General features: G+C 39.0%; 2 protein-coding genes across 4 annotated transcripts in view; one reads left to right on the forward strand and one right to left on the reverse strand.

The window, feature by feature from the left end:
- Nucleotides 1-223: 223 nt before the first annotated feature.
- On the forward strand, nt 224-10,887 carry atic (5-aminoimidazole-4-carboxamide ribonucleotide formyltransferase/IMP cyclohydrolase). The gene is made up of 15 exons (XM_065254160.2): nt 224-351; nt 817-943; nt 1,153-1,296; nt 1,688-1,776; nt 2,869-3,020; nt 6,526-6,682; nt 6,804-6,929; nt 7,088-7,195; nt 7,290-7,375; nt 7,493-7,582; nt 7,688-7,813; nt 7,936-8,028; nt 8,145-8,327; nt 8,405-8,560; nt 10,346-10,887. The coding sequence occupies exons 1-15, from the start codon at nt 336-338 to the stop codon at nt 10,463-10,465; spliced, it is 1,773 nt and encodes a 590-aa protein (XP_065110232.1). The 5' UTR covers nt 224-335; the 3' UTR covers nt 10,466-10,887.
- Nucleotides 10,873-27,021, reverse strand: part of fn1b (fibronectin 1b) — a 29,670-nt gene continuing 13,521 nt past the window's right edge. Inside the window, exons 19-47 of one of the 3 annotated variants that reach the window (XM_065254159.2) lie at nt 25,553-25,831; nt 25,077-25,340; nt 24,516-24,610; nt 24,020-24,188; nt 23,569-23,655; nt 22,839-23,030; nt 20,563-20,841; nt 20,093-20,281; nt 19,919-20,008; nt 19,523-19,789; nt 19,311-19,427; nt 18,790-18,963; nt 18,406-18,561; nt 18,148-18,261; nt 17,164-17,460; nt 16,628-16,921; nt 16,363-16,550; nt 16,031-16,118; nt 15,723-15,902; nt 15,539-15,628; nt 15,265-15,453; nt 15,078-15,167; nt 13,974-14,443; nt 13,492-13,630; nt 13,242-13,403; nt 13,023-13,148; nt 12,101-12,207; nt 11,906-11,995; nt 10,873-11,610 (exon numbers count right to left, since the gene is read on the reverse strand). In XM_065254159.2, coding sequence (XP_065110231.1) covers nt 11,521-11,610; nt 11,906-11,995; nt 12,101-12,207; nt 13,023-13,148; nt 13,242-13,403; nt 13,492-13,630; nt 13,974-14,443; nt 15,078-15,167; nt 15,265-15,453; nt 15,539-15,628; nt 15,723-15,902; nt 16,031-16,118; nt 16,363-16,550; nt 16,628-16,921; nt 17,164-17,460; nt 18,148-18,261; nt 18,406-18,561; nt 18,790-18,963; nt 19,311-19,427; nt 19,523-19,789; nt 19,919-20,008; nt 20,093-20,281; nt 20,563-20,841; nt 22,839-23,030; nt 23,569-23,655; nt 24,020-24,188; nt 24,516-24,610; nt 25,077-25,340; nt 25,553-25,831 — 5,072 coding nt within the window. In that variant the 3' untranslated portion in view covers nt 10,873-11,520. The remainder of the gene's footprint in view (nt 11,611-11,905; nt 11,996-12,100; nt 12,208-13,022; nt 13,149-13,241; nt 13,404-13,491; nt 13,631-13,973; nt 14,444-15,077; nt 15,168-15,264; nt 15,454-15,538; nt 15,629-15,722; nt 15,903-16,030; nt 16,119-16,362; nt 16,551-16,627; nt 16,922-17,163; nt 17,461-18,147; nt 18,262-18,405; nt 18,562-18,789; nt 18,964-19,310; nt 19,428-19,522; nt 19,790-19,918; nt 20,009-20,092; nt 20,282-20,562; nt 20,842-22,838; nt 23,031-23,568; nt 23,656-24,019; nt 24,189-24,515; nt 24,611-25,076; nt 25,341-25,552; nt 25,832-27,021) is intronic. The other 2 variants (XM_065254158.2, XM_065254157.2) reach the window with 2 other exon arrangements.

The raw sequence follows: 27,021 nt of genomic DNA on the forward strand, positions 1-27,021 counted from the left end.
CCTTTTGTGTATTTTTTCCTGAACCCCATGTGTAATGGTTTGTGATTATACAATTATTATTATTATTATTAATTATTATAACATATGTAGTAAATATGTTTAGAGTTATTTTAAAATGTAAAAGTATTAATAACAGCAGCAATATAATAACAATAAATAAATAAACGTTAGGTAGGCTAAGCGCGTGTAATGACGACATTTCCCAGCATGCATCTGTCCGGAATCAAACTTTATATCCACGTGTTTTGATTAAGAGCGCGCGGTGCACGAGACATTACAGACAACAGTCGCACTTTCCACTGGTCTACACGCTTTACACTGGTTTACACTGCAAGATGGCATCTGAATTGGGTAATACAGTCTGTTTTGTATCTACATGCTTTTGTTTGCATGAGTTTCAGTAAAATAGCGCAAATCGATTCAGTTTGTGTCTGTTTAGCATGTGTGATTTTCCGCATTACTGATGTCAGGACAAAGTGTGCAAAGTATTTGGATAAGAAATTACTTGGTTTCTTACGCTAAAACACGAGTGATAACTTCCAAAACGTACCAAAATACCATGGTACTTGTATGTTTGTTGGACAGATACCACTGTAATCTTTTTCACAGTACCTTACGTGGGCGTACAATGTAAATGCCATTTTCTTTTTACATCACGTGTTTTGATGTCTTATGTCTGAACTACATTGGAGTACCATAGTAAAACCATCTCTGTACCAGGGTACCACTTCTGTAAAAGCCATGTATCATCATCGCATTCATCTTTTAATTGTTCAAACGTCATGTTTAAAGCTTATATGCTATCTTGTCTTTCAGCTTTGCTGAGTGTTTCAGATAAAACAGGACTGGTGGAGTTTGCCAGGCGACTTGTGGCAGTGGGTCTGTCCTTGGTGGCATCAGGAGGAACCGCCAAAACTTTGAGAGATGCTGGACTTGCTGTCAGGTGAGGTCACACATCTTTAACATCTTATATCAGCTGTTTTATAAATAGTTCTTCAGCGGATGTCTTTGAATTGTAAGTTGCAGTGGTTTGCTTAATACAAAAGCAATAAATCCTGCATCCCAAATGCATTTGTTTTTTATAAGATGAGATTTGAGTAGATGACTGAAAATGATGTTTCTCCAGTAATGTAAGGTTTATTTTATATACAGGGATGTATCAGAGCTCACTGGATTTCCAGAGATGCTCGGAGGACGAGTAAAGACCCTTCATCCTGCGGTCCATGGTGGGATTCTGGCCAGACAAACTCCCTCTGATAAAGCTGATATGGAAAAACTTGGGTTTAGTCTTGTCAGGTAATAATTAAACATACGCTGGTAATACCGTGCCATAATAGTACCACGGTTCATTGTTAAATGTAGATTTAGAGTATTTTGGAAGTGCTTTATTTAAAAATAGGTAATGTCGTAACAATTTGTATGTGATAACGGTACAAAAGGGCAATAAGATTTAGTGCTGACACAACGTGTGCTGCTCTGTTTTGACTGAATGTCTTAATCTCATTGATTGGCTATCGATTGTATATAAAGGATCTTGATTGGCTGCTTAAAGTCACATGTTTGTAATGCTGTCCTTATGTGATGGGCTTGTAGTCAAAAATGTAATGATATGCATGCATATTTAAAGCTTTATAAGTTATATTTTCGACCACATTGATGTTAATTTGTGAATGTTGTGTTTTTAAAGAGTGGCCGTGTGCAATCTTTACCCGTTTGTGAAGACCGTTGCATCCCCCAATGTGACCGTGGAAGACGCTGTTGAGCAGATTGATATTGGTTTGTAAACAGGCTGAATTTAAGCTCAGACTTAACCTGACTATACCAGTACCATCCCTTATAAAAAATATTAACCATAGTTCAGCTATGGCTTTTGTAATCAAACCATAGTTACTACAAACAACAGTTACCATATTTTAATTTTATATTTATAGGAAAACGATTGCAATGAAAATATTAATCAGTCCACCACGAATAGTTTTTATTTCTCATTTCTATGTAAAGCATTTTGAATCACCTCTATGTGTAAAATGTGATTTACAAATAAACTTGCCTTGCCTTAAGTAATTGTTCACCCCAAAATAATAATAAACCCATGTTTTACTCGCCCTTAAGCCTATCCTAAATGCCCTTAAAAAATGACTTTCTTACACGTAATTTTGTCTTGTTTTCAGTAAAAAAATATCTAAAGTTTTTTAGATTAAGATGTATTTTCTTGATGAGCAAAATGACCTAAGAACATAAGTCAAATTTTTTGACAAAAAATATACAATTTAAATGTATTTGTGATTAAAACAAGCAAAAATATCTGCCAATGGAATTAGAAATATTTTCTTGAAATAAGGTGACTTTTTTCATAAACACTTAATTCAAGCAAATTTTTCTTTTTCCATTGGCAGATTTTTTTTGTTTGTTTTAAGCACAAATCCATTTGAATTGTATATTTTTTTGTCTAAAAAACTAGACTTATTTTCCTAGGTCGTTTTGCTCATCAAGAAAATGCATCTTAATTTAAGAATTTTTAGATATTTTTTTACTGAAAACAAGACAAAAATACTATATTTTTTTGCAGTTGAATATGACTTGCTACTTTCAGCCAAACACAGTCGGAGTTAAATTAAATAATATCCTGGCTTTTTTTTAGCTTTGTAATGGCATTGGATAGTGCCCCATATTTAAAGCTATAAAAACTGCATGCAAGTGTTTTCTGAAGGGCGTAAATAAAATATGGGCCGAATTATTGCCTTACTTGAAAATCATGTCACTATGCAAACATTTGTTTAGTTTATGTTGTGATTTTAAAATGTGACTTGTATGTACTTAAAAGTCTGGTGAGATTCTGTTGTTTTGCTAAAATATTTTGTTGTTTAGGTGGAGTGACTCTCATACGAGCGGCAGCAAAAAATCACGCCAGAGTGACCGTAGTCTGTGACCCGTCCGATTATGCCGCTGTTGCCAAAGAAATGGAGTCATCCGAGGACCACGACACCACGGTTGAAACACGCAAAACCCTTGCACTGAAGGTAACCTTTGATCTTACCTCACTTGATCTGAATGCAATAAACGAAAGATTGATGCTTTTGATGACTAATACAATAAATAAGATACAATTTGTTTTAATGAAATATATAAATGCATGTTCTAAACCTGTTTACCCATTTACAACGTATTCTAGCGAAACACTCTTACGTGCAAAGCAGACAAACAAGGAGCATTACTGAGTATCTGATGATTTGTTTTTCTAGACTAAATCATGTTTAAACATGCACATTGAAGTGCCGTTACCATTGAGCAATAATCTGAATCATATCCGCTTTATTTTAAACCCATTTTCTTCCAAGGACTGTTTAAGATGTCATTCCTGGCCTTGTGACCTCTCACCCTGCTTGCAGCAATTGATTTGTTTGTTTGTTTGTGCTTGCTAAAGAGTAAATCGGTGGTAGTTAAAGTTGACACAGCAAAGTTTATCATGTTTGTCTGGGTCGTGTGATCCAAATGTTTTCATGACCTCAGAGAATGTTAAAGTCTCTGCAAGAGCATCCATTTAGGTAGTAGCTGTATTTGAAAATTGAGCGAGACGGCGTCACGTGAGTGGGCATGGTTTCAGCACCGACAGCGAAGCAGAGAATCATGCCTGTGTTGATAACTATATTTATTTGCAGCTTTTTATTATTTAAATTTGACTGGGTGATTAATGGCCATTTCACACGGTACCCCGTAAGCGGCAAAATCGCCGCACGGCTTCAGCTTTTCTCTTGTATTTGAAAGCGTTTTGTGCAGCATTTAGTGCAAATAAGTTTATCTTCAACGGCGCCTGTCATGAAGTACCATGTCCGGAGAAGAATTAGGATTTTGGGTGCACGAGCAAGGCGTGTGGACCAACTCCGCTTCACCTCTGTAACCGCCCCCGTTTTGCCGCTTTCCGCACGTCTCCTATTGAAAAAGAACTAAACACTCGCGGTTGCCGCGTACCATGTGAAACGGCCTTAAGTCTTTTCCCGCCATTGACGAGTTATCTCATCAATTAGGAGAAAACGCTTTCTTGCCGATAATGAGTTTTTACAGCAATCCATATTTCTGATATTATCCACTAGGTGGCACTCTTACCCAATTTATAAAACACTAGGGTTGTGACAATTAATCGAGTGAATGAGTTACGGTAAAATGCCTCCACATCCAAAAGCCAGAGGGCGCTCTTGTGCAGAAACTCCATTTGTGCCACAAAAGTAGTATCATTACAAACACTATTTTACAGGAAATGTCTACAGGAATATTTATATCGCTGTTATTCAGATTGTTTCAGGTATTTTTATGATAATAAAGAATATTTTGAATGATTGTGTTTGACAAGTGTTGCTGTTTAAAATGCACGTTAAAAATGAGTCAAACTCATACACATTTTTAGTAAGGCTGCAACAACGAATAGATAAAATCATTAACTGAAAGTGTTGGCAACAAATTTCATATTCGATTCGTTGTATTCGGTGTTCATTCAAGCGCAAGCCCACCGCTGCCAGGAATTCCCCATGGTCTTAAAGCCCGTAAAGCTTTTGGTTGCACTAAAATTTTTTTAAACTGCGCTTTAATTCGGTTTACCAACTAAAAGACGTAAAATGGATGGACATAGAATGCATTGTTTCTGTTCGAGATTAAATCTCATTAAGATTATTTTTCGTATCCCATTGGCAGATAATTTTGCTTCTGATTTGTATTGTTAATTATTTTTTATAAATTATTTATTGTTCTGGCAGCTCAGGTGCACTTTATTTAAAAAATAGATGTAGATGTAAAGCATACATGTCTGTTTTTGTGTTAAGTCCATTTTTATTTTATTTTATTATTATTATTTTAACAGCTCAGTGATGTTCAACGAACAACATGTTTGTGCACTTTCTGAAGATTTCAGTTCTGTTTTGAATAAGGGGTTGGAAATGAATGCTTTTCATTATCCGATTAATCGAAAAAATAATCGACAGATTAATCGATTATTAAAATAATTGTTAGTTGCAGCCCTAGATTTGAGATTGATCAGGACTTCCTACTGATCACAAAGCCGTAGTACACGCACAAGCTGTGCATGAAACGCAGAATTGGAGCCTTGCAATTCAAAATTGATTTCAGACAGATATTTGTAATGGGACCGCGATGCATCGATGCACATCCCTAGAAAAACACTGAAGCATCCACTAAGGTCGAAAATCTGTAATAAAAGTCCTTATCCTAGGCCTGCACGATTAATCGGTTTTAGACAGATATCGCAATTTGAAGCAGTTCGATTTTTGAATCGATTATTTCGATTCAGAACTATCAAATATAACAATCATCTAGTGTGCAGTTTTTGACAGTTTGCTTCATGTGCATTTTAAGTTTGATTCAGTTTAACCAATAGAGGGCATTGTAACACTGAGGTGCTGACTGAACGTCAAATAACGCCGTTTGGAAAACAAGAGCGCGAGCAGCAGTTCAACTCCCCACAAAATTTAGGGCCCTGTGATTTCCGCGATGCGGAAAACACGGATGCAATCGTGAAATCTAAGCATAAAAATGGAATTAACTGTACAATGCAGAATTTAATGGAATTTGGCAAATTTTGGATTGTCATTTTTAAAACCCATTATAACTCATGAATCAGCAAATGACAAGGACAAAAATGCACGGAAATATTTTCCTTTTGTGTAATGTTTGAGAGTTAAATAACGTCAAAAAGATTTGCATGCGCAGGATCATATTTGTGAGAGTGTACGTGACATTGCAAGCATAAAATAAATTTGCGTGCGGAAAACCAATTTTGTGAAGGTGTCAATCAAGTTGCAAGCGTAAGAAAACAAGTTTTGCATCATTGTACTGTTAATCCGAAGTGTAATTCATGTCTTGTAAAACTGAAACTTCATATTTTCACTAAATAAGTACGAACTGTATGCATCTGACCTCAGTTTTTCTGCGCTTACACTTTTGCCACGGTTTTTGCGCTGAAATACTGCCAAAAGCATTGCAAGTCTGCAAACAGTGGTGTGCAATGAAAAACACACCTTCATGAACGGCAAATATGAATTAATCGGGCAGAATCTGTCTCTGTGTGTAAAATAAACCAGTTGTAAATGACTTGTTGCATACGGAGGAAAACTATTTCCTGAAATAACCTGACATCTACTGGTCCCTCTGCGTTTGCAGTTTTGTTACGATTCTCTCACTGATTTGAGTTTGCAAGCGTGGGTGGGAAGGCGGGGCAATGAAATAAGGCTCCTGATGACTCATTGTTTTCTCTATTCTGATTGGTTCAATATAACGCACATGCAAATTTATTTTACGCTTGCAATGTTAAGTACATTCTTACTAAATTTATCCTGCGCATGCAAATCTTTTAGGCGCTAAATTACCTTCATAGTAATGTTGGAAAAAAGATCCATATATTCCCTGTGTAGTGTAGGATTAAAGTACATTAAAATTCTAGACTTTTTAAGCACACGTGCTAAACCATCCTTGAATTTGAAGTTTACTAAGGTGTAGGAACCCTGTATAATGTTTCAGGCCTTTACACACACCGCTCAGTACGATGAGGCCATCTCTGATTACTTCAGACGAGAATACAGTCGAGGAATTTCCCAGCTGCCCCTGCGGTACGGCATGAACCCACATCAAGCTCCAGCTCAACTGTACACGCCGCGATCTGCTCTTCCTCTTACAGGTGCGACTTTGTCATATGTGCATTATAACCACTGACAGACCAGTGTTGAACTCGCATATACATCTCTACCAGACTGCATATGTACACAAAGAGAGTTAATGTTCCTCTGTTTGTCTCTCAGTGGTCAATGGATCTCCAGGCTTCATTAATCTGTGTGATGCTCTCAACGCCTGGCAGCTGGTGAGAGAGTTAAAGAAAGCTCTTGGGTTGCCAGCGGCCGCTTCATTTAAGCACGTCAGCCCTGCAGGTATAAACGCAAACATGCATTTTGTATTTATAACACTTTTGAACCCAGTGTTTCTCTTCTGGCATCTAAAGATCCTCTGACTTTTCTACTTGCATGGAGGCTTAAATAATATTGGTTGGTTTTTCAGTAGTTAGTTTCATGAGTGTCGTTTGTTTCAGGAGCTGCTGTTGGTGTCCCATTGAGTGAAGAAGAGGCAAAGGTGTGTATGGTAAACGACCTGCTTAAAGATCTCACCCCCCTCGCCACTGCATACGCAAGAGCCAGAGGTACACCATATCTCTCCGAATACAGCTGTCTGCACACATTCATGACCTTCAAGTCATATTTAATCCTAAGAAATATCTGATAAATGTCTTGTAGGTTCTGATAGGATGTCCTCCTTTGGAGACTTCATTGCTTTGTCTGACATCTGTGATGTCGCCACCGCCAAGATCATCTCGAGAGAGGTACGTAGGAATTTCCAAATGAATTTTGGATTTTAATGAGGACGCCATTAATTTCGAGTTGTAATATCAAAGCTGCATTTTGATTTTGCGTGCATTCATTTCAAACCCTCCACGCAGGTGTCTGATGGGATTATTGCGCCTGGTTACGATGAGGAGGCGCTACGAATTCTCTCCAAAAAGAAAAACGGAAACTATTGCGTCCTTCGGGTAAGTCACATGTTATGGCGTAATAAAAATAATTGCTCCGCATGTGTAATGTCTGTTGTGATTAAACATGGCTGATACTACTGACTGTACATCCTGTTTTTGCAGATGGACCCCGAGTACGAACCAGATGAAGATGAGGTCAGGGTGCTGTTTGGTTTGTACCTCAAACAGAAGAGAAATGGAGCGGTCATTGATAAGGAGCTCTTCAGCAACATTGTGTCTAAGGGGAAGGTGAGAATTGCTAATATTGGTTTTATTTTTAACCTCATGTGTATTTCATGTGCATAAAAGTAATAATTATTGTCTCATGCTTGATTATTTGTTTTGTTGTCTGTAAATTTCTCGTATTACAGCTGTCTGAAAATGCTTTGCGAGATCTTATCGTGGCCAGCATCGCTGTGAAGTTCACTCAGTCCAACTCTGTGTGTTATGCAAAAGATGGTCAGGTAGCCAAGCATCTGCTTTTAAAAGCACACTTGCATATAAAGTTATCCATTTCACAAATTCAGCTTTGCGAACAGACACCATACAGCTTTTTTATATAGTTCTGTATGCATTTCAGGTGATTGGCATCGGTGCCGGGCAGCAGTCGCGCATCCACTGCACTCGGCTCGCAGGTGACAAAGCTGATAACTGGTGGCTCCGACATCACCCACGAGTGCTCGGTATGAAGTTTCGCAGCGGAGTTAAACGTGCCGAGATGGCCAATGCCATCGATCAGTATGTCAGTGGGACAATTGGAGAGGTACTCTGTCTTTTATTGACCCATGTATATATCGTTGTGGTTTATGAGTATCTAATAGTATATGGTTTTTTTGTCAGGGTCCAGATTTGGATCTTTGGAAAGGTCTGTTTGAAGAGGTTCCTGAGCCATTATCTGAGGTGGAGAAGAAAAACTGGATAAGTTCTCTGCAAGCTGTGGCTCTCAGTTCTGATGCGTTCTTCCCCTTCCGGGACAACGTTGACCGGGCTAAACGGGTAATTTACCTCATATGTGCATCTGTTTCATCTATGCTTTCAAATGCACAATTCTGTACAAGCTTTTAAGTGTCTATACACTGTACAATAGTGATAGTTGGATCTTAAAAAGTGTGATCCGAATAATTTATGTACTTTTATATAATTTATTCAAACCTTTCTTTGTATAATTAACTAAATAGGCTTTATAAAGTAATAAGTAATTAAATACTTTTTGGAGAGAGTAATTGGTATAGTAATGTAATTACATAATTGAAGATATTAAAGTAATTAATTACTAGTTACTGATTACGAGTAACTTACCCAACACTGATGAGCACTATGTTTGAATGTACTAAAATATACTTAAATGCCAGCAAGTACGTTATTTTTGTGCTATATAGACGGTTTCAGCAGTAACAACATAAACAGGCGGCTTTCATGGTCAACGCCGCGTAACTTCCGGTAAACTCCGCAAAGAGGTCCTTTTAAGGTAGTTTATTTATATAACAAGCAAAATAAACAACAAGTCGATTACCTAGGAAACCAAAACATTTGTTATCTTCGACGAGGTATTTGTTCAATAGTTCAGTTTAGCAACTAGTCAGACCATTAAACAAACAGAAACCTGAAGTAAAGATCTGACCAGACGCGTAATTGCATCACCGCACGAGTCCGATGAATTCGTATTTATTAATGTAAAAGTTATATACTACAAAATTTTTCTTAAAAGCATTGTTCTACTTCAGTAATGCCTTAGTGCACTTGAAAAAGTATACTAAATAAATAATAGTAATACTGATTTTCAGTGTAATTAAATAAATGGTGTCTCAAAATAGCACAGTTAACTCTTTCGCCATATATAAAATGACATCATCTGCTTTCAAAAAACAACAAATGTTTCATCCTACCTTCATTGGTTCTCTTGTAATAACCTCTCAAATATAGGTTTCTTCAAAAACACCAAATATTGAGCAAAAAGCTGAGATAATTAAATATTTGTGAAGGACTTTTGATAGAGATCAGATTAAGAGTTATCATCAAAACCTACACCGAGTTCTTACTCTTTCACGTGAGACGTTACTTCCGGGTTTCATAAGTTGTAGAAGAGTGCCACCTGCTGGATAATAGCGGTATTCTGAAACGCTGGAAATACTCGTCATTGGCAGGGAAGTGTTTTATCATAATGGCACTGAAAGAATTAAGTACAATTACATTTCAGTTTATCTTAAAGGTGTAGCGGAGGATTTTCTCGAATTTTAGAAAAGAACCGCCTTCTCCACTTTTTTTAATAAAAAATGTAATTGCGCAACACTCCTGATTGACAACTAGGAGGATGATGATCTTGATGATCCACCCGGAAAAAGAAAATCCTCCGCAATACCTTTAACATGTTGTGTGTTTTTGACACAGTATGCTTGCTTTAGAATGTATTTCCAGACAAATCTTACAAATAAAATGTTTAAGTGGCTTGTTTTGACGGCTAAAGCCTAAAGTGTAGTTTTATGCGTACGCGAGGGTCCACATACAGTGCGCGTTAAACAAATTTCACCATTTGTAAGTGGTGAATGCATGTACAGGAGTATATAGCGTAGGAAATGTATTGCATTTTGTCGCAATGCACATGCGTTGAACATCTGCGTACACGCACAAGTACAATAAACAATGTTTTTGACTACTAAGGCTTGTGAACTATATCTAAGCTTAAGTATAAACTTTGATATTACAACTTGCCTATTAAATCTTTGAAATGTTTAGATTTGAGTGGTATGTAAAGATGAATTTTCCATATGTGTGTGGTTTCAGAGCGGTGTGGAATACATTGCAGCTCCCTCAGGCTCTACTGCTGATGAGATCGTCATCAATGCTTGCAATGAACTGGGCATCACTTTAGTCCACACCAACCTCCGTCTCTTTCATCACTGAGAAGAAGCTTTGCAGAACTACTTGTTTCACACCAGCATCACAGAAGTTTAGGGCTTTCATATCTGTTACTTAAACCGCAATTTGCAACTAGTTGGCAGCAAAACATGTTACAATAAACTTATAGTTAAATAAGATCGTGAAGCTTTACTGGCAAAGTTATTATCTTCAATGATTGACATTCCTGCTGAATTGAATAGCTGCTCAGAATAGTACGATCTATTCATGGTTAATTTTTTTTTACTTATTCTGCAAACCCATACTTATGCTGCTGTTTAAAAAAAAAATGAATATTTGCAATGTGCATTGTCTTCATGATTTCTGAAGCTAATACTGTAACACTCGCTGATACATTCCTTTTTGTCTGTAGTGTCTTATAAGCATTACGTAATAAATACAGTAGATTCTCAAAGGTTTTGTCACAATTTATTGGCATTTGTTGACGTTTTTGACAACGCTTGCTTACTTTGGAACTTACAGAAGAATTTGAGTGAATCATATAAATACGAACATTCGTAATTTAACAGTAGTGAAAACTGGAATGGACAGTAGACATAACACTATACAAACCAAACACTGAATGAAGTGTATAAACACTCAAAAAAGACAAAAAAATAAAATCACTTTTAATCGAAAAACAGTGCGGACTCTAAATAAGCGTGAGCCGTGAGAACAAAATCTTTATAAAGGGAAACTTGACCTGACAATCTTATAAAACAGTGCTTAAGTTTTAATGCGTGTCTGTGAATTTAAACATCTGATCAACTTCAAGGTAATAATAGTATGGTGGTTCAATTTCAGTTTCAAAAAGGATGCTGCCTCATCAAAAATGTAAATCAATTCCAAATTTACCTAAATTGTGTTTTAATAGTTAATATTTACTGGAATGGAAAAAAACAAAATTGATAATTAAATCACATGACCAAACAAAAACCATGAATGAACACAGCCGTTGCTATGGGTGCAGTGATTGGCTGTGAAGCAGCAGCTGACCAGCGGTGGAGGTGTGGTAACAAACATGTAGGCTTTAAGGCGGTGCTATGAGGTCATGGTGCAGTTTACTCTCTGGGAATAGTCTTGTGATTGGGACTGGCCACAGCATCGGCGAGAAGGGCCGGTCTGAGACATTCAATTGGGCATTGAATGTTCTGGAAGAATAAAGAAATGTGTTATTATTATGGAAACTTTAGCTTTATGCATAAAATAATTACCCTGTCAGAAACATGGCCGCTATTTTCATAGGTAAAATGCTTGGTTAAGTGTTTTGAGGGGCTTTTGTCATTCACCAAGTATGAGTAAAATCCTGGACAAGTTTTAAAAATCAGCTTGTGCCAAAAAAACAGAGTGATACTGATCTTCCAAACTGGATTGTTTTGTTTAGCAGGGTTTACGTACATCACATTTTAAGTGTTTTTGTGACCAAGTGAAATGCTAGAAACTCACCACATTGTAGCCCGTGTTCAAGCGGACAGGTTTGAGCCGATCAGCACTGACCTCCGCACCCGGTCTCATGCAGTTCTCGCAACGCCAACCCTAAAAAGAAAAATACACACCAGGTCAAAGCATCTCTTGCAACTCCTTAAATTTTAACCAAAGCATTTCTGGAACCTTCATTGTAACATAACAAAGTGTCAAGACCTGCTGTCCTCCATGGCATGTGCATGTGCAGATGGCCCCCAAGTATTCCTTCTGCCATTGGTTTCCGACCTGGTACGTCTTTCCATCATCGTAACATGTGGACTCATCTGTGCAGAATAATTTCATGACTTGAAAGCTGCAAAACCACTTCTTAAAGTCTGTTACACTCTTGATAATAAAAGTTTCCTAAAGCTTATTTGATGGTCTTTATTGTTCCATAAAGAACTTTGTGCAACAGAATGGTTCTGAGCATGTTCAAAGGTTATTTGGAAACATGGAAAAGGTTTAACAGAATATAAAAGGTACTTTGGGGAGCCAAAATTTACTTTGTGGAGTGAGAGGTACTTTGGGGAGCCAAAATGTACTTTGTGGAGTGAGAGGTACTTTGGGGAGCCAAAATGTACTTTGTGGAGTGAGAGGTACTTTGGGGAGCCAAAATGTACTTTGTGGAGAGAGAGGTACTTTGGGGAGTCAAAAGGTATTTTGTGGGGAGAAAGGTACTTTGTGGAGAGAGAGGTGCTTTGGGAAGCCAAAAGGTATTTTGGGGAGTCAAAAGGTACTTTGTGAAGAGAGAGGTACTTTGGGGAGCCAAAAGGAACTTTGTGGAGAGAGAGGTACTTTGGAAAGCCAAAATGTACTTGTAGAGAGAGAAGTACTTTGGAGAGCCAAAAGGTACTTGTAGAGAGAGAGTTTTTTTGGGAAATCAAAGAGAAATTTGGAGGAGTCAAAAATGCTTCTTGTCAAACATTGCTAGAAGAATCCCTTTTATCACCTTTATTTGTAAAAGTCAAGGCCCAGGTATGCTTAACCTGCCATTACATTTTGTGCATTAAGGCCTTTTCAAGTTTACTTGACTGACCAAGAACCAATGTACAGAACAAATAGCACATATAGCCTAGCCTAAGCAAGAGGTAGAACTTACGAGGTTCACACTTGAACTCTCCTTTGCCATTGCCCAGACAAGTACAGCTCAACAAGTGACCGTTTTCTGCACGCCGTTCCCACTTTTCACCGATGCGGTAGTTGTTTCCACCATCGTGACACCATTCTGCGTGCACATGACATATTCAGAATCAATTCACTTTCATCTACAGAGAAACGTTCCTGCCAACACTTAACCTTCAGGTTTTAAGGTACTCACTGGAAGAATCGCATCTAAAATGTCCGCTGCCAAGGCCGAGACATCTACACCATAGTTTGAAGCCGGTCTCGGACATACGCTCCCATTCCGCTCCGACGTCATGGTAAGTGGATGTAAAGGTGTCATAACATGAGTCCTTATTGGATGAACCAACTCCTGGAGCTTTCGTTGGCGAGAAACAAAGATGTTAGTATGACAGAAGCCTTGTGCATTTCTCAACTGTGATCTAAAAGATTCTTCACTGATTTACCTGTGTTTCCAGCAGTGATGACTTCCTCCAAGATTTTCTGTTTAAGGGCTCCTTTAAGGGCCTCTACAATGACATTATAAGAGGCACCAGAGGTAAGACCGATCAGCGTAGCGCTTGTGGTCGATCCAGGGAGACGCATCTGCAATACAAGCAAACATGCTGCGATCAAGTAACCCCATACTGCGATCAAGTTCCCCAAATCTTACCCTGGAGGGCCTGAGCACTGCAGAGTTTAGCTCCAACCCTGATCAAACACACCTGAGCAAGCTAATCAAGGTCTTCATGATCAAGAGAAAATCACATGTGGGTAGGTTTGATTAGGGTTGGACCTAAAGTCTGTAGTGCTCTGGCCCTCCAGGGTAAGATTTGCTGTATCTCAGCGGGTAGACTGTTACGTTTGCAGCACAAGAGTAATGGGTTTGATCCCAGTAAACACACATACTGATAAAAACATTTAAGAGATTGAATGCACTGCTTCTCACCTGAAACATCTTCTCATCCTGATGGGTAATGGGCTGGCAAGACACCAGGTAGCCGGAGCTTTGCTGGTAGGGTTTCCATGAGATGGTGGTCTGGGTCTGGGCCTCCTGTAGTCTTCCTGTTGTGTCTTCTGGAAAACCAAAAGGATTGGCATCTCCAGGTTTCTCACTCACCTTAACAACCTGCGGCACACGACCCCCGTCGGGTCCCGCCTTAGGGATATAGACAAGAGTCTCCCCCACTTGAGGAACGTAAGGCTGATATCTGGGTTGGTTAGGCCAAGAGCCTGTTTGAGGGTTGTTAGGCGTGTAGCCTCCGTTGGGTTGATTATTGTATTCGGTGTACTCCACATGCTGCCCGCGCTCATCCGACCCAGTGGGACCCACCACATGAACATGGTTCTCACTTTCAGGCACATCCAACAAGTCTGGGCGGCCACGGTAAGGCGGAACAGGCAGACCGGACGCCAGCTCTGGGCGGGAAAAAGGTGTTAGAAGCAAAGCAGCAGCAAAAGAGACAGCCACAATAGCATCTATAGGCCTGCGAGGCAGTAAAGATGCAGCCAATGAATTAACATCCTGCATTTTTGGCAACCAGGTTTCACTCCTAATGCCTGGTCCTAATCAGGTATGAACAAAAAATGCTATCTCATCAACGTTATCCGATTATGTATATGAGCTCATCTGTACCAGCTTTGAAGCAATGCGCTAGCAGCTCAGCTGGCTTGCTGCATGAGCAAAGCAATATCAAAAGCAATTTCTCTTCGTATTGCTACAATGGTGATGTTCGAAACATTTTCATTACATTTATTTATTTACCAGACGCTTTTGTCCAAAGTTTGCATTTTTCTGACTAATTAAATACACCCATTGGATATCTGATATACTGTTTACAGTATGTAAGCTAAGCACAAGCAGAACCATGGCTTAGCATGTATGTTTTAGCGAATTGCCAGCCAATGCGAAATAACAAAATGTTCTATATCTAGTGTAATTGCTATTGCAGCATTCAAGTCATGCTTGCCACCCAAACCATGTGTCGGTCACTTTCACCAAAACATTTCAGATATTTATGTCTTAAAGTGTGCATAAATGATTTTCACTTACGAGTACTGGCTGTGCCGATCAGCGGTGCACTTCTATGGGCATTCTGTAGAGCAATGATCTTTATGATGTATTCAGTGCCTGGTCTCAGACCTGTTATGATGTCACAATATGGTCACCTGGTGCATTTCGCAAACTCATTGTTGACCCTACCTGACATTGGCATAAGTGACTGTATTCTGGATCTTACCGGTAATGGTAGCATAGTTCTGTCCAACGCGGGGTGGTGCCGTGAGCTCACGAGGGGAACCGCCCTGTTCCTCATAAGTGATGTAATATCCTGTGATGGGTGTGGATGGGGCTTGCCAAGTAAAGGAGATGGAGTTGGGAGTCAGAGAGGTAAACTGGAGGTTGGTTGGAGACTGAACAGTTGCCCGAGCTGCCATAATACAAACAAACAAAATGTAGTTAATGTAATGACTGATTAATTTATCATCCTCTGAAGATGGATTATTGTTTCATACCCATGGTTACAGATAAAGTGAAAGGTGGGCTTCGACTATTTCCATTTAATGTGTACATGTTGACCATATAAATGATGCCTGGTTGCAATCCTGAGACATGGAAAAAATATTAAATAAGTTTATACAGAAAAGTATGATTTATTCAAATAACACAGTTGTGTACTTTTTCTTTACAGTGTCTTACCAGTGACCACATAGGTACGGTGATCAGCAGGTATAGTTTTCCTGATAGTCGGGTAACCGCTGGTTTTGGGTATGGCTTCAATTAGAAAACCCGTCATTGGCTCGGTGCCAACACGCCATGTGAGAGTGAAGGAGGTATCTGTATTATCACTGATACGGACACGGCGAGGTGGGGTTATATCTGTGGAGCCAATGGGAGTATATTTTTAATAGAGATTAAAGCAAATAAAGTTGTCTTTATATGGACCCAAAGCTTTAATTATGGATTGTCAATGATGGTGCCTGATTTTTTAAGGGAAGTTCACTTACCGTCAGCAGTCGTACACTCCCCAGTTAAAGGAGAACTGCTTTGTAAACCCTTCAATGCGTAGATGTGAACATCATAGGGAGTGGCCACCTGAAAACAAAAAAAAAACAGAACAACCATACGTTAACTATACTTTATATATACAGCTTTTAAATGAAGGATTCTTTGGGGAACCAAATATGGTTCCCCTTTATTTGGCATCGCTCTTTATTTTAAAGAGTTCACCTGTACAGCTACTTGATGGCAACTATAGTCACACCGTCACCAAATATCAACATGGTACTACATAAAAGTAATAGTTAAATAAGTAAAGTTAGTAAGTCTGTCATATTACCATGAGACCGGGCACTAAAACTTGTGCAGAGTCTGGTGAAACATTCATTTCTTTGGGTAAGGTATACTGATTCTTTGGGGTGACCACCACACGGTATCCACTAAGCCTTGCATTGGGTGCCCGCCATGCCACAATAAAGGAGGAAGAACCAATGTCAGAGAACTGAATGTCAGTTGGGGCAGGAACAGCTGGGGAATGTTAAGTTAAGAGTCAGTTGATTAAAATGAAAGTAGTTAAACAGCAAAAAATACATTTTACATCCTACCAGTGGGATGAGAGTCCACACGGGTAGTGTATTTAGTGCCTTCAAGGGTCTTCATCGGGACTCCCCCTTTCATTGGAATGACTTTAACGGTGTATTCGGTTCCTGGTCGTAATCCCTGGAGAGCCACGCTGGTATCTTGTCCACGTACAGCTGGTTGGTACTCTCTCTCTCCCTCTTCTGGACTAGAGTACAGAACCCTGTAAGAGGTCACGGGTGTTCGTGGAGCATCCCATGTCACAAGCATGGAGCTGGTGTCCACATGAGAGAAGCTCAGATTTGGCTGTTCCGAAGTTGCTAAAGAATTGGAAGAGTAGTGTTAGGATATGCACACGAATATTAACCAGATGTTTGTTGGTTCAAGCTCGATGGGAAATAAGCCTGGCATTAGGTGCCCACCATGCCACAATAATGGAGGACAACTACTGTCGGAGAACTGAATGTCAGTTGAGGCAGAAACAGCTGAGGAAGTTTAAGTTAAGAGTCAGTTGATTAAAATGAAAGTAGTTAAACAGCAAAAAATATATTTAACATCCTACCAGTGGGATGAGAGTCCACACGGGTAGTGTATTTAGTGCCTTCAAGGGTCTTCATCGGGACTCCCCCTTTCATTGGAATGACTTTAACGGTGTATTCGGTTCCTGGTCGTAATCCCTGGAGAGCCACGCTGGTATCTTGTCTACGTACAGCTGGTTGGTACTCTCTCTCTCCCTCTTCTGGACTAGAGTACAGAACCCTGTAAGAGGTCACGGGTGTCCGTGGAGCATCCCATGTCACAAGCATGGAGCTGGTGTCCACATGAGAGAAGCTCAGATCATTTGGCTGTTCCGAAGTTGCTAAAGAGTTGAAAGAGTAGTGTTAGGATATGCACAGGAATATTAACCAGGTTCAAGCCCGATGGGAAATAAGCTTTGAACTACAACCTTGGCAACAAAACTCGAGATCCTAGGGATCGCTTTACTATAAAAAAATCACTTTTCTGAGCTATTTTAAAGGTGCAGTGTGTAATTTTTAGAAAGATCTCTTGACAGAAATGCAAAATGATATACAAAACTATATTATCAGGGGTGTATAAAAACCTTTTTATAATGAACCATTATGTTTTTATTACCTTAGAATGAGACGTTTTTATCTACATACAAGAGGGTCCCCTTACGTGGAAGTCGCCATTTTGTGCCGCCATGTTTCTACAGAAGTCCTTAACGGACAATCTTTTTTACTAATTTGTCTCCGACAATAACATGTTTTTCTGGTGGCGGCTATCGTAGCTTCTCTATGCGTTTCAAAAGGGAGGGGTGAGCAGTGGACTGCGCCGTTGGTTGCAATTTGCAACCTTACCACTAGATGCCACTAAAATTTACACACTGCACCTTTAACCTAAAAGTTACAGAGTACAGTTGTAGCCTGTCATAAAAGAACTGGCCCTTGCGGCTAAGCCTTGAGTTTTGGTTCCTTGCTGGTGTTGCTCTGTTGGCTTGGTTACTGGAAAACTGGTGACATAACAGGAAAAGGAACATACTAACCTGCTGTAGATTTTTGGACTACAGGTGTGGTCTCACCCCCTCGACCAATAGCAACAACACTAATCACATACTCCACTGTGGGCACTAGGCCACGTATGGTCGTTTCAGTGCGATCTAATAAAGGAAGAATGAGAACAATTACTATAAGAAAAGAACCAGTCCAGAGGTACAGTGTCTGCTCAAAGTTAAGTAAACGTAACATTTGTCATAACTATGCATTTAAAAAGGCAACAGGGGAAAGAACCAGAGTTGTCTCACCAGGTCCCACCAGCTCATTGAATGTTGGACCTATCCCATGCTTGGGCTTTCCCTGTACTCTGTAACCTGTGATGGGACCTTTCGCTGGGCTCCAACGGACGATCATTTCGCTATCCGGAATATTAGAAACATCCAAATCTCCTGAGGACACTACATCTAATAATGGGGAAGAGAACAGACGATACAATGACAAGATATTTGTAAACTGCCAGTCAAAACGTTCAGATCTGTAAAAAGCACTTTTCTGTGCGCGCATTCGTTTATGAATCACACATACACTTTTAAGAAATTATCTTAAAATTTAGCTGCGCACAATGCTGTACCAACTGAGCTACAAGAATATTAAGTACCAGAAACAATTCTAAAGTCATCATGTGTACTTACTGTCACCTGAGGTCCGGTGGGTGATGATGACCGGTGTGCTGGAGGCGGGACTGTCTCCTCTGCCAGTCACAGCATACAGTGTGATGGTGTACTCCGTGTCCGGCCGCAGACCCGGGATGGTGGCGCTGGACTCAGTTCCAGGAACAGTGAATTCTCTTGGCGCATCTCTTTCACCTGCAGGACAGTGAGAAGTAATTTAAGGTCCACTGTGTAGATTTTTAGCGGTGAAACTGTGAATTGCTCAGTCCACAGGTCACCCCAAACTTTCGAAACGCATAGTGAAGCTACGGAAGCCGGCACAGGACAAAAACGTCATCGTCTGAGACACAGTTGTGACAAAACTCGCTCAATAGAACAGTTTGAACGTTTAGGACTACCATAGAAACATGGCGTGCGCTAAGGTAATAAAAACAATACAGTTCATTATGTAAGGTCTTTATAACTTCTAAAAGTTACACACTGCACCTTTAAGTGCATTGAGAATAAATGTCATACAAGATGTAATGGTAATAGCACTGCACCTGTTTCACCATGTGTGATCTTGTAGTAGCGTACAGTGACCGCAGGAGCGTCCCAGGAGATGGTGATGCTTGTTTGTGTAGTTGATGTGACAGTCAGGTCAGTGGGGGCATCAGAGACTACAAGTGCAAAGTATGAAGAATAAGTACGTGTTTCTAAACGTACATACTTGATATTATTAATAGCAATACTGAAATTTATTAATTCTTCTCACCAGTGGCTTTTGTTCCTGTAAGTGGAAGGCTCTCCTTATTCCCGCTAACAGCATAAACGTAGATGGTGTACTCTGTCTCTGGAGCCAAATTAACCAATGAGAAGTAATTTCTGGTTGGTGGAAGTCGTTCATCCTTAGCGCGACCTCCAGCGGTCGGCTGATAGCGCAGACGGTAGCCGGAAATGACGGCACGTGGGGCCATCCAGTGTATGGTAAATGAGTTAGTAGAGACATCAGAGAATTCCAGATTTGTGGGGGAGTCCAGTTCTGTGTGGATGGGTGGGAGGTAAAGACGAAAACAATTGTAAAGTGCATTAAGTGATAAGAAAGCTCTTATCTGGTCGATAACAGCCGTATACATATACAAACAGTTGTTTTGCCTTAATAAATACTTACTTGTTTTTTGGACACCAGTAACAGGTTGGCTTTCCCTGTCTCCATATACACACACCACGCTCACCATATATTCAGTGTTCGGCAGCAAGCCTGAATTGAAAAATTAAACAATTCATTTTCAAATCGTATATGCATTTCATACTAAAGGTATTAACGAAATCGGCAATCTCTTACTCTGCAGGACAAAACTGGTCATGCTTCCTCCCACATTGACTTCTTGTAAGTCATCATCGTTGTTGGTTGGATGGTAACGAATTACAAAGCGACTGATTTCGGTGGGCTGGACGGATGGTGCGGTCCATGACACCCGCATGGTATCCGAACCCACCTCTGAAAAAATCAGGTCTGTAGGGACTGGTACACCTACAATGAGTGGACAAGTGGGTTACCAACTCATAGTAATAAGTTTTTATGTAAAAGTGGCCATGGATTGGAACCTGCTAAATTTATTACATCTATATATGATAACGACCTATAGGAAATTGTATTTTATCATTTATATTACCATTCTAAACTTTTTCAGATTGTTTAGTTGACTGCTATGGTCTGGGAAAATGATGCCCACTGAAGGTTTTTGCTTCTCCATTTTACTCCCCTAACATCCCCCCAAAAATAGAATAAAGATCCTAAGTGAAATAATTCACCAGACTGAGTTTGCTGCGTGATGACTGATGGCTTGCTCTCCGCATCATCCGTGATGGCGGTCACACTGATGTCATAATCGATGCCAGGCTCCAGTCCGCGAACAGTATAATAGCTGGTGGAGGAGTTCACCACGTCTTCCAGAATCGGGGAACTCTGCCCACTCGGAACTACTGTAATGTGGTATCCGGTAACGGCTGTGTAATTTAGCGGAGTCCATCTAATTCCGATCGTGGTGTCCGTGAAATCGACAAAGCTGAGATCGCCCACCACAGGTACATCTTTAATTCGGTTTACAAAGTTGCGTTGGTGAGGAAAGGACACAGAAGACAAGACAAACAGGTGCAATGACAATTAACAAATTAACGTGAGCTAATTACTGACATGCAAATGACATGCAACACAATTGTGACAGGGATCCGGATTTGGATGAATGCAGTTAGTTTTACAATGATAAACGTTTTTTTAACAATTGTCAAATGCAACATTCAAAAGTTTTAAATCAATACAGTGAACTTAACTCAGACGTGACACAGCCATGCTTACTGAGAATTACACATGTATTTTCATGATGCACAGAACAGAACGAAGAACATCAAGAGAAAAGGAAAAAGCAGTTAATGCATCTGTACCTGGATTTCCATGACACTGATTTTATGCGCATTTTGAAGAATCAAAATTTGCATTACAAATTTTGCAATAAAACCCTTAATTCGCAAAAAAGTTTTACACTCGCTTGAGGTGGTTTTGAAATTATGCGAAAAAGAGTAAATGCAAATCATGGGATACAAAAACGCATTTGCCGAATAAATTCTGATGTAGCAAACATAACGTAGCAAACCTACGTGACTAATCATCTAGCTGTATCAGCTGACGTTGTTTTTTACCCCAAAAAAATCTCTTTTTCTGTGCACAGAATTCAGTTTGGCAGCATGCACTGTTATTAAATGTATAACTTGCCAAATTGTAACTAAATCCAGATCTGTTGCCATTTTCTAAGTGTGCCTTGTTTTAAATACTGTTGATGACTAGGTTACCAATACCACCATCATTCGCTCAAACAACCTACAAGAACAACCTAATTCACATTTGTTTGTTTTTCTTTTTTTGCGAATTTTCAAAAAAGTTTTTTTTTTTTAAGTTTCGATGGAAACCCAGCTTGTGTTACTTGCAAAGCAGAACAAGCAGTACAGTATAGTCAGAGCTCACAGATTAGACAAAGGGACAATAACTACCAAATAACTAGTCCAACTTTCCTAATAGTCGTTGGCTTTAATTTTAATCGTGGAAGCGCACATGATCGGCAGTAATTCAAATATTACTCGCGCAGTAAAGTTTTTTTTTACATTTTGTTAGCATTTTTTTTTAAAATATGTTAGCCATAAGGGTCTATAAACTAGAGTGCTCCAAAACATTGACAAAATTTGTTTGTATTTAGAAGATATAAGCAAACAAAATGTATAGTCTTTATACGGATCAACAACTTTTATGACATCACTCTGCACTTCGGATTTTCATCAGATTCCAGGCCATGAGATTAAATTTAGTTCAAAACGTAGGTTTTGGAGGACCTAAACATTCAGGCCTGTCAATCATAATTGTAAACGTACATAAGGCAGCCTCAAGGCCTCGGCATCCAGCTGCAATTCTTCCGGCATCCCTCCTCCTCCCCATCTCCTCCTTCACTGCTCTGTTTCTTCCTTTGTGCAGTTATATTGCGGGGGGTTGAACTAGGGGCTCGAGCCTTAGGTTCAGTCTCTTTGAAGGTTCAGAGCTCCCTTCAAGGACAGCAAGCCAAGTTTGTTTACCATTTACCATTAGGACTGAATGCGCAGGCAAAGGAAGATGGAGCAACTCAGTACGTACCACCATAAATTCCTGTTTTTAATGTAAATTATGCATCAACGCATCGAAGAAAGCCCTTTAGTAGGCCTTTAAAGTTGTGTTGTATGCTCCACCATATAGCTGTTAAAAAGTTTTTAAGCTTAGAAGGGAAATGCAGTGGTTGAGTTGCTAAAAGATAAATGTGATTGTTTCAAGAAGGACCACAGAAAGAACCAAACATTGCCTTTATATAAAGCTATTAAATGACTTCTGGCTGCTTTGTCAATGCAAACTGCTGACAAGTGTGAACGGCACCTTACGTTAGATGTTTGAGTTAAGGTGTACCATCAGAGAGAGAGATTCATGGATCAGGTGATTCTCCTGATCCATCCGAGCATGGCTTCAGCTTACCTCCAACTTAGATTTTTTGTCAACTGTATATGGGGTCTCTCACCTTGGGTTACAGTGGTTGAGATGGGTTCGCTCTCCAGGTGGTTTTTAAGAGTGTAGACACTGACGTTGTACTCAATGCCTGGACTCAGGCTCTCAAAGGTACCAGAGGTTTCTTCCTTGGAAACAAACTCCTCCAGGGAGTTACCCCGCTGCCCATTGGTTGGTGTGCATGAAATTCTGTAACCAGTGATGTCTGACGAGAAGAAGGAGAGTATGCTAAGATAATAAATGCAAAGTGTAGTTGAACCATAGTTCAGAGGCTGAATGTACTGTGGTCTTAATATTGTAGAGTCAAGGTATGAATCATGGTGTTTATATGGTATTTTTTGCACCCAGGTACCACCAATAGTACCACAATAATTTTTGGTAAGTGCATACCATGGCACGTAAAATAATGTACTGCAGGGTTTCTCAAAGAATACCTCAGTATTAACAATTTTATATATTATGTTTTATGGTTTAATCATGGTCCTTTTCGTAGCAAATATATAATGTTAAGAAACATATTTTGTATATACAAATTGAAAGAATGAAACTGAGTGATATAATAAAGAATAAGACAAACTCTACAAGAATCATTGCAAAAAAGAAATACTGTAATGAGACAAAGTTGACCTTAATATTTTTTCCAAAAACACACACAGACGCCTACAAAGAGGGCCAAGGTCCATCCGCATGCTTCAGAGAAAAGTTGGACTTGGATAAAAAGTGGGTGTACAGTCAATATTTACCAGGAGTTTTGGTGGGGGTCCATCTCACATTGAGTTCACCGGTGGCCGGGTTTGACACTACATTCAGGTCAGTCGGTGGAGACAGAGCTGTAACAGAGTCCGGACCAACGTTAGAAAATGAGTTCAATACTCAACATGTAAAAGGAAAGTCCAAATTTGCATGGTATTAAATTATCACTAAATACAAAACAACATTTTAACCAGCAGAGAGGCACTACTGTACAGTTTTAAAGAATCAAAGGTTGCGTCCGAGACTGCCTACTTCCATACTATATAGTAGGCGAAAAGCAGTAGGCGAGTAGTATGTTTAAATTCATTGTTTTCTAAAAACAGTAGGCGGAAAGTACCCGGATGACCTACTACTTCCAGCAAGATCGCGAGAGATTTTACACAAAAAAACCCGGTATGGAACAAAGTAGGATTGACTTAGATTGGACATAATTTTGCTTACAGGTCACAACTTTATTTGTGATTGGGTTGCCATGTCTTCGACCATTGAACAAGGGCTGCATGCTGTAAGTGTACTCCACTCCTGGAGTCAGACCGGAAACCATCAGACTGCCCGTGTCAGAGGTTTCATCCCTAGGAGATTGACCACCAAGTGAAGGCCTGACGGTCAACTGAGAGACAGATGGAGAAAGGACATATAAGCTCACAAAACCTAATGGAAGAACGTGTTCATACCAGCTTAAACAGGTCAGGCTGGTTTTTGGATCATATTAGGTAGTTTTTAGCTGGTTTAAAGTGGTTTTACAACTCTCTACCCAGCCTGACCAAGATGGTCTACCACCTTGGACCGACAAGCTGGTAGTCTTACTGTCCAATCATTCAGTGCAGCTGGACACCATGTAAAACCATCTAATCTAAATTCAAACTGGATTTTACACCAGAAGATGCAGTTTTGCACATTATCATTATCAGTATATATATCTGTAAAATGTTTATACCCTGTAGCTGAATCGTCGTACAGGGGTCCATGAAATAATGATGGCTGTGTCTGTGACTTCAGTGGTGAATCGAGGTGCATTACCCATCGGTTGAGCTGAGAAAACAAGCATAAGAGAAGGGGGTATTAAAAAATTAGAGTTTACTGATGCCTGCCCATAGGGGGCACAGGAGAGCAACATATTCATGCTACTTGGAAAGTCTTCCAAGTTTTCCATTTCTACTTGGAGGGGAAAGAACGGCACTCGATTCCAGTTTGGAAATGTCAGCGGAAATCTACAACCCAAACTTCAAACGGACCTGCATGAATATATGACATCATGACTTCCACTGCCATGTTGTTTCCTGTTTTTGCTCTTCCAAACCTCATACAACTTAAAACTTTAGGCCTAGTGCTTTTTATGTAACAACTGAAAACGATTAACACTGAAATATCTGTGATTGGGAACTTTCTGTCGTCTTGTTAAAAATAAAAGGCGTTTAGTATCCTAAAAAAAACCCACACAATATTTAGTCCCTGTAAAGTTTTGAACCTCAAATACTCAAGACATAATGAAACGCACATGTTCTGAAGACTTCAGTGACTCCTTCACTGAGGGTGCTGCCTTGCTCTGAATACAGGGTGACCATGTACTCTGTGTCGGGCTGAAGTTTGCTGAGGGTATACTGAGACTGGCCACCCGGGATCCTGAACTGTTCAGGTCTTGAACTTCCCATGCTGACAAAGAGACGATAGCCAGTGATCTGTGATCTGGGGACGGACCAGATGACTAAAGCGCTGTCCTCTGTGATGTCTGTAAAGCGCAGGTCGGTAGGGGCTTCGGGTTCTGAGGAAGGAGAACATTGAGTGGGTTTATTGGTTTTTATATACATTTGGACTTTGTGATGATTCTTGTTTTGCAGAAGGGGTGTTTCTTGTATGTACTGATCAATATATTTTTTCCACACTAAATGCAAAAATTATGCAACAAAATCCCAAACATGATGTCATATGCAACATGCAATCAAAATGAGTGACTGCTAAAACTAAAGTACTCACTGGTAGATTTCTCCCCAACCAGCGGTTTACTCTCCCCCGCTCCACTGATGGCATAGATATGGAAACGATAAAGTGTTCCCGGCTGCAGGTGTGTGAGCTCGGCGTAAGCGTTACTTGTGATGGGATAGTTAATCGGTCTATGGGTTTGGCCGTCGGTGCTGACGGGAGCAAAGGTCACGCGGTATCCTGTAACCTCTGAGGGAGGACCGGTCCATGTGATGGTGATCTTGGTATCGGTAACTTCAGTGAACTGCAGGTCAGTGGGGGCTTGGACCTCCTCTGTTAATGAATGGAAAAAGAAATTGCAATCTTTTACTGCTTTACTGCACAAATTCGCATTTATTTGTATAGCGCTTTTCACAGAACATATGGTTTTTAAGCAGCTGTACAGAAAATGCATATTACAACCAATTTCATACGGCAATATATATATATATATATATATATATATATATATATATATATATATATATATATATATATATATATATATATATATATATATATATATATATATATATATATATATATATATATATATATATATATATTGAAGTATGTTTACAATAATGTATTTTTGACCACTTTTGTATATTTTGAAAAATATATTTAAAATAAATAAATTTTGAAGCATTTATATTTACGTCACATTGGAAAGAAAAACTTTATATGTTACAAACCTGTAAACATAAACATATAAAAATTAAATATATTTTCAACGGCAAAAATATACTTCTAATTTTATATTTTATACACATTTTATATGTTATACATTTAATATAAACTTTTATATTTTGTCCATGAAAAATATATTTTATACTGTAAGGGTTGTTAAATTTGTAATTTATTTGTTGCACCAAAATACACTTGAAATATATGTTAATATATCAATGTTAAAACTATAAATATATTTTTGAATGTAAAAATATATTATTAAGCTTTACTTTCTACAAAATGTATTAGCATATATAAATTTTATTTGGTATGATAAATTTTTTTTGGTAAAAAAAATTGCTGTATGGGATCTATCTATCTTCAAATATAACTGAATTTATTAATAAACAAAATATTTTTATTAAACAGCATTTTAAGACTTTAAACAGGCTTTTTGGCAGAAAATGTGTCACAACACTGTAAAAAAAAATCCTTATTGCACTTTAATTCTTAAGTTTAATCAACTTAAATTTACAAATCATTTTTAAACTTTCTTGATTAGTTAGTTGCTATAAATGATAAAAATAAAGTTGAATTTTATTTTTAGAATTTATAGCAACTCCTCACTTACTGGTCAAGATTCAATTAATTGTAATTTCAAATTGATAAAAGTGCAATAAGGAATGTTTACAGTTCAAGGCCGCAATGCAATAGTTTAAAAAAGTCCTATGGCCTAGGTGGGGACATTTTTTAATTATGTTTTTATTTTTTTGCAGTACTATGAAGATACGATGAGTCTGATTGTTTCCCAGAAA

Source organism: Paramisgurnus dabryanus, chromosome 4 (genome assembly GCF_030506205.2).
Source record: "Paramisgurnus dabryanus chromosome 4, PD_genome_1.1, whole genome shotgun sequence".
Classification (NCBI taxonomy): Eukaryota; Metazoa; Chordata; class Actinopteri; order Cypriniformes; family Cobitidae; genus Paramisgurnus; species Paramisgurnus dabryanus.